Source organism: Monodon monoceros, unplaced genomic scaffold (assembly GCF_005190385.1).
Source record: "Monodon monoceros isolate NGI ecotype Baffin Bay Population unplaced genomic scaffold, NGI_Narwhal_1 Super_Scaffold_4, whole genome shotgun sequence".
In the NCBI taxonomy this organism is placed as follows: Eukaryota; Metazoa; Chordata; class Mammalia; order Artiodactyla; family Monodontidae; genus Monodon; species Monodon monoceros.
Window position 1 is genome coordinate 56,691,287 of NW_021703781.1, and position 6,990 is coordinate 56,698,276.

At 52.6% G+C, this 6,990-nt stretch overlaps 1 protein-coding gene across 1 annotated transcript; it reads right to left on the bottom strand.

Moving 5' to 3' along the window:
- Positions 1-5,872, bottom strand: LOC114908888 (steroid 17-alpha-hydroxylase/17,20 lyase). Its single transcript, XM_029245624.1, has 8 exons — positions 5,392-5,872; positions 3,776-3,914; positions 3,342-3,571; positions 2,661-2,747; positions 2,056-2,271; positions 1,563-1,732; positions 947-1,050; positions 1-440 (listed from the first exon to the last, which is right to left on the bottom strand). Exons 1-8 carry the CDS (start codon positions 5,686-5,688, stop codon positions 154-156), a joined length of 1,530 nt encoding a protein of 509 aa, XP_029101457.1. The 5' UTR covers positions 5,689-5,872; the 3' UTR covers positions 1-153.
- Positions 5,873-6,990: the final 1,118 nt, after the last annotated feature.

Genomic DNA, 6,990 nt, shown 5'->3' on the forward strand with positions numbered 1-6,990 from the left:
CCTTCTGAAAAAAAACCCACAACTGTTTATGCACAGCACTGCCAGGGCTGCAGGCTGGAAAAGAAGGCAGAGTGGGTGGGGAGGAGGGAGGAATGGTTGGGGAAGGTGGGGGAGCTCCTCTAATTCCGTGCTGTGGGGTCACACAGGGCGGAGTCACGAGGTGCTACCCTCGGCCTGGGCTTCCTTCCAGGCCTGGCGCACCTTGATCTTCACTTTGAAAGGATCAATCTGTAAGACTAAACCGGGGTTGCCCTCCAGAGAGGGTAGCTTCCCATCATCCGGGATCTCCAGGTCGAACCTCTGCAGCAACCAGGTCATGAAGAGGAAGAGCTCCTGGCGGGCTAGCATCTCACCTATGCAGGAGCGGGGTCCTGCTCCGAAGGGCAAGTAGCTTAACGATGGCGAGATGAGCTTGGTCCCCGTGGGGTCCAAGAAGCGCTCTGTGGACATGGGGAGGTGTCAGTCAGGGCCCAGGGCAGGAGTAAGCAGAGGAGGGGGGGCAACATGGTCCTGCCCAGGGGACCCCACCCTGAGAAGATGGACCACCTTACTTGGGGGAGGGGGGCCCAGTCTGAGGAGAGATACAGCCCTGCTCTCTGGTAGTCCTTAATCACACAGAGGAAATGGAATATTCAGGACAGATGGAAAGAAGGCGTATTAACAGATGGAAATGCCACCATCCTAGGGGAGAGGGGGCTGACTTCATGGGAGACATCTGCCTAGAGGGCTTCTTAGAGGAGGAGATTTGCGGTTGGTGGAAGGAGAAGGTGGGAACCCAGCTGTGAAGAATCTGGCTAAGTCTAGTGTAGGATGGGGGTGTCAACAGGTCCACGTAGTTGGAGTCAGGAGTTTGCTAGTGGCAAGCTCAGCAGAGGGGAAGTGGTGCTGGAAAGGTGGGCACAGAGGTGGCTGTGTGGCCAGGGAGCAGGACAGAACAGGGACTCACCGGGCATGAACAGGTCGGGCCGGTGCCACTCCTTCTCACTGTGATGCAGTGCCCACAAATTGACCACAACATCTGTGCCCTTGTCAATGGTAAGGTCACCAATGCTGCCCCAGGGAGGGAGAGGAAAAGAGGGTCTGGAATATTGCCCTTCCCCACCTGCTCAGCCCCAAGCCTCCTGTGGTCCCCCACTTCGGGGAAAAGAGCGCTTTACTCCCTCATGTCCACTCCCTCATCTTTTCCTCAGCTTCTACCAGGTGGACTATGAATCCAGCCCTCTCCTCCTGACAAGCACTTATGTATCAACACTTGTGGGCCTGTCAGGGCCCACGGGTATGCATGTTGAGCTGGTGCCTGTGAGTATGTATGTGTGTTGTGGCTATTGGATTGGGTAGGAGCATCCCACACCACATGTCTCCACGTGGCAGCAGGCAGCTTCTGAGGGAGGTCAGGTAGATCTGTGGATTAGTCAGTGGGTGTCAGTGGGTGGTAGACACATTGGTCAGTAGGGTCATGGGTAGGATGAGTGGTAGGCAGTGGTTGACTGTAGCCAGCTGGGGGTGTGGGGTGATGGAGGAGGGACCGGGTGGGCCGGATGTTACTGGGAGGGAAGGCACACCTGGAGTCAACGATAGCCTTGTGGGGGATGAGCGTGGGGGACACAGGCCGGATTCGAAGCACCTCTCGGATGGTGGCCTCCAGCAGGACAAGGCGGTTCCGGTCACTGAGAGTTGGTGTGCGATTGAAACCTATATTCTGGTCGACATCATCCTGGATCCTCTTCTTCAACTGAGGGCCAGAACAGGGTGAATGTTACCAGGGTGTTTAAGCCCAGGAGAAGCAAGGGCTTAGAAGAATCCTACTGTCACATCCAGAAGAACTGGCCCAGACCCTTCCCAGTGGTGGCTCTGCGAGCCCAGGCTTTGTTTCCAGAAGACGGGGCAGCTCCACCCAAGGGCCAGAGCCAACCACTGCTTGGGTAAGGGGTGCGGCAGCCCATTCATCCTGCAAAGAAGTCCTGAGGGTATAGTCTCTTCCTCCCTCTCTGGAGCAGAGGTGAGTCTGGCTGGGGTCAAGAGTGGTTGGGAAGGCTGGGGTAGGGAGAAGCTCACTGGAGGATAATGTAGCAGGAAGGCCACAATCCACTTTATCACAGAGGTGGTGGTTTCCACGCCGGCCCCAAAGATGTCCCCTATGGTGGTGAGCATGTGTCTGTCTGAAAGCAGGTTTGAATCCTGGTCTGGTCCAGCATTGTTATTGTCTGCGTTCATCTTGGCTTGGATCAGTATGTCCAGCAAGTTAGTGATGGAGTCACTGGTGAAGTTCTCCTGGTTGGGTGAGATTGGGAGAGTGATGAGGAAGGAACCCCATCTGCAACCCCTGCCATACTCTCACCCCAGACTGTAGATACAAAGGCTTCTCCCACTTGGAAGTGAGGGAGTGGAGTGAGGCTAGTCAGGACCCATGAGCTTGTGGAAGTAGGAGGAAGCACTAGGCCCTCTTTAAATTTGGGGGGTAGACAAGTCCCTTCTAGGATCCTCTTCAATTCCTCACTTCTCCACGCCTATTCATTAGTTGAGTCAGTTTTTATTGAGCACTTACTATATGCCACGCTCTCTGCTAGGTGCAGGAGATCCTACAGTGTCCAAAATGGACCCAACCCTGCTCTCATGATGCTTTCCACCTAACTCATCATCTCTTCTGCTCCATCACCTACCTTACTTTTTTCAAGGATTTTACTCAGCAATTCGTTTCGCATTCGAACACAACTCTTTATCTTTTCCAGGGCTTTGCTGGGGAAAATCTGCAAAGTAGAAATGTCAAATCCTATCTTTCTGACTCTGGAGAGTTCCCACTCTAACCCCAAACTTCAGCCAGAATGGAAGGCAGGATACGGACCCAGAATGGGACCATCAGTGACAACTAGGACAATTCCAAACAAGGGAGAAAGGAGTCACCTCCACGTCCCCTTCCCCATTCAATCAAACATCCAGCACTGATTGAGGGTTTACCCAGTAGGAAGGTAGACTTGAGTCTCAAGCCTTGGTTAAGTTCCTTAACTTCTTGAAGCCTGTATTCTCAACTGTATGGGGATAATAAAACCCACTTCCAAGGGAAATGCATGATTAATGCTTGTGGAGTGCTGGTACTGGCACATGGCAATTGGTGAATAAACGAGAGCCATTATCATGAGTATTCAAATGCATAATTTAAAAGCTAAACTGATTTCTGTAGAGGAGCAGCAAGGTTTTAAGAGTCAGAGGAGGTAGAGGTCACTGTGGCTGAGGTGGTCAGAAAAAAAAGGTGGGTCTGGAGCTGAACTGAAAGAGGAAAGAAGAACTGGGGGTGCTGTCAGGGTCTGCTGAGATCTGACAGTGGGGCCCGGCCTCATCCTCACCTTAAACCCAGGGAATATGTCTGACAAAATCTCCTTGCCCTGAGCCTCCAGGATGCCATCATTGAACTTGTATATGGCCTTCAGGGCAGGATCCTCATTCTTGAAGGAGACGTTGAAGCAGATAAAGCTGATTATGTTGGTCACCGCCAGAGAGAGGTGCTCCGACAAATTTATGGACTCTCCATGCCGGGTGGCCAGGGAGTCGCAGAGTAAACTGACTTCCCGATTAACTGAGGGGAGAGAGGGGCTTGAGGGTGGGGAATTGAGCCGCCCCTCACCCCGTCTCTACCAGTTCCATCTTAGTCAAGGACAGAGAGCAGATGTCCAGTAGATGGCAGCGGTAGCCAAGAAAATGCTAGATGGAATCATCCAGAACCCTCTCCCCTCCCAAACCTCTTCTCCCTCCAGCAGCCCAGGGCTGGCTGGGCACTCACTGATCTTCTCTAGCTTCAGGTTGCCATCCTTGAACAAGGCAAAGGCGTTCTGTGCCAACTTCCGATGCAGCTGCCAGACGGCACCATGGTCGGCGAAGGCGATGCCCTTTTGGTTGTCTGACAGGATGTCTAGAGTCAACTTTGGAAAGCAGGAAAGGACATAGGAAAGGACATAGGAATCAGACACCATCCACCGGTCCTAGCCCTGGGGAAGAAGGCAGGTACCTGCCGTTCCGCCTCCGTGTGGGACCTCCCTGCTCCACTCCGTCATGACTGTAAGGCCTTGGTAGGACAGAACCTATGGCCTCGCACTCCCAACTCCATCAGAGAGACAGAGCGAGGAGAAAAAGAACACTGAATTAGAATGCAGCGGTCCTGGGATTCAGGTCAGTGACAGGTGACCTCTGAGCCTCTTTTTCTCATCAGTTTCTGACCAGGGGAAGGCAGCTGTGGATGGGATGAACTCTCTAAATTGTGCCTGTCCCGGGAACAGGAGCAGAGACTGAGGACAGCCCAAACCCCTGCCTTTCCCTGGGCCCTCTGGGGGCGGAGGCTGCTAAAGGCACAGCAGCTCAGCCGCCCTTAGTTTACCCTTCCATTGCCAGGCTGTGTGCCCACCCCAGGGCCGCATCTGGAGAGTGCAGATTTCTTGTCCACCCAGTCTGGACTTGGGCCAAGCTGCCTCTTCTCAGAGGCACCCCCCAAACCATAAAGCTCCCAAACCTCCCCTCTTCTATCCCCTGACCTGCAAACCCCATCTGACTAGCCTCCTCCTTCCTCTTTGCTCTGGAGATAAGAGCTCAGCAGAGTTGGAAGGGGGATAGTTGGCCCGCAGACCTGGCTGACTGGTCCAAGGTAAAAAGAGTCAACCCTTGGTCTGATCAAAGATGAGCAGCCAGGGGGCCTTGCCCGGGATGTTCAAGGGAGTTCTCAGCAGCCGGGTGCTGCAGTGGGGGGCTGGCAGTGTTGATGGATGGTTAACTCCCACTCCCCTCTGCCCCCCAGGAGCAAAACAGAAAGCTCAATAGGCTGGCTGATCAGCATCCTCCCTCAAAGTGCTCCCATGGGTCAGTTCCCTGTGGCTGGAGCAGCTGGAGAAAGCTCCAGGAATACAGCAATCCCAGCCCTCCAAGAGCCAGGGTTTTTCTCCCTCACAACTTTCCACGGAGGACAGCAATCACTCCCCCCCTTTTCCATGTGAAGAACAGCATTCATCAAGGCTGTTTATTGAGCACTTCCTGCACTGGGCACTGGGCTAAGTGCTTTATATGCACTCTCTCAGTTCATTATGGAAGTCTAAGCTCAGAGAGATCATCATCCAGTTCACGGGCGAGATGACTGTTTTAAGGGCTCCCTGACGCCCTCAAACCACCACTCCCACCCCACCCCACCTCCTGGGAAGCCCAGAAAATGAAATCTTCCTTTAATTCTTCCTGCCTAGTTTAGAGGCTGGATGGGGTCCAAGGGGTCACTTCCCACCCACAGCCCCGACAGTCTGTTTTTGGAAGAATCACAGGTTGTTGGAGATGGAAGTGTCATTCCAGGCATGGCCTTGCCTGGAGAACTGAACATCCCCAGGGAGTGGTGAGAGAAGAGGGATGATAGGTACTGCTTACCACTTTGGACCGCCCGGAGAATTCCTTGCCCTTCTTGAGAAGCACCTCCCTGGCCAGCTGGTAGTGGCCAATCATCACAGTAGTCTTGGAACCCAGACGAAAGGAATAGATGGGGCCATATTTTTCCTGCAGCTTGAAGAAGTTCACGTGCTGGTGGCCACGTCTGGGGAGGAACGGCAGGCTGCCCACCAGGGGCAGGGATGGGAGGCTCTTGGGGTACTTGGCACCAGAGCCCGTGGTCTTGGGCCAAAATAAATAGGCGAGGGTGAGCAGCAAGAGAGCCAAGAGCACCCACATGGTGGCTGGGTGGCGGCAGGCAGGACAAACAGCTGTGGAGTGGCGTCAGCCACTTTAGGGTGCAAGGAGGCCTTTTTAAGGGCTGCCCTGATCTTCACCTTGACTTTATGTTATTGCTCGCCTTGTGGAAGTTTGTCCTGGAGCACAGCCAGGCCCGATCCCTCTCTTAGAATGGGGAGAGGAGTGGAGGCCTTCTTCAAGAGCTGGCTCGACTCTAGGGCAAACCCCTAGGGGAGGGGCTAGGTAAGGGGTGGACAGCCGGTCCCTCTCCCTCGCTCCCTGTCCATCAGTGTCTCCAGAGTGCGCCAGAAGCAAATGATATCTAGGTCAGGAGTCAAGGCTTGGGATTTTCCATGCTGTAAAATCACAATCAATGCATAGCTGACACTGTCAGGACTGTTATAACCAGCAGGGATTGTCAAAGCTATTCTATTCAATCTTATCATTTAACAGCTGGGGAAAGTGAGGCCTTGGAAGATCAGGCTTGTATAAGGTCACACAGATGGTGATGACAAGAATCCAGCCCTCCTGGCTCCCGGTTGGCTGCTTTTTCTAGGGGGAGTAAAACTCTTGGATTGAGAGCATGGGCCCTAGAGTCAGAAAGGTTTGGGCTCAAATTCTAGCTTGACCACTTTCTAGCTATACGACTTTAAAAAAAAAAAAGTTTTATTATGTTAAAATATACATAACATAAAATTTACCATTTTAAGTGTACAATTCAGTAGCATTGAATATACTCACAATGTTGTACAGCCATCACCACTATCTACTTCTAAAACTGTTTTCATCACCCCAAGCAGAAGGTGTACCAATGGAGCAATAACTCCCCTTTTCCCCCTCCCCTCAGCCCCTGGTAACCTCTAATCTAACTTGTCTCTATGAATTATGCCTATTGCACATAAGTGGAATCATATAACATTTGGTCTTTTGTGACTGGCTTATTTCACTTAGCATAATGTGTTCGAGGTTCGTGTGCTTTGTAGCATATATCAGAACTTCATTCTTTTTTATGACTGAATAATATTCTATTATATGGATATACCACATTTTGTTGGTCCATTAGTCATGGACACTTTGGTTGTTTCCACCTTTGGCTACTGTGAATAATGCTGCTATGGACATGGGTGTACAACAGGGGTCCTCAACCCCCTGTTAGGAACCGGGCCGCACAGCAGGAGGTGAGTGGCGGGCGAGTGAGCAAAGCTTCATCTGCCGCTCCCCATCGCTCCCCATCGCTCACATTACTGCCTGACCCATCCCCCCACCACCCCGCTGTCTGTGGAAAAATGGTCTCCCACGAAA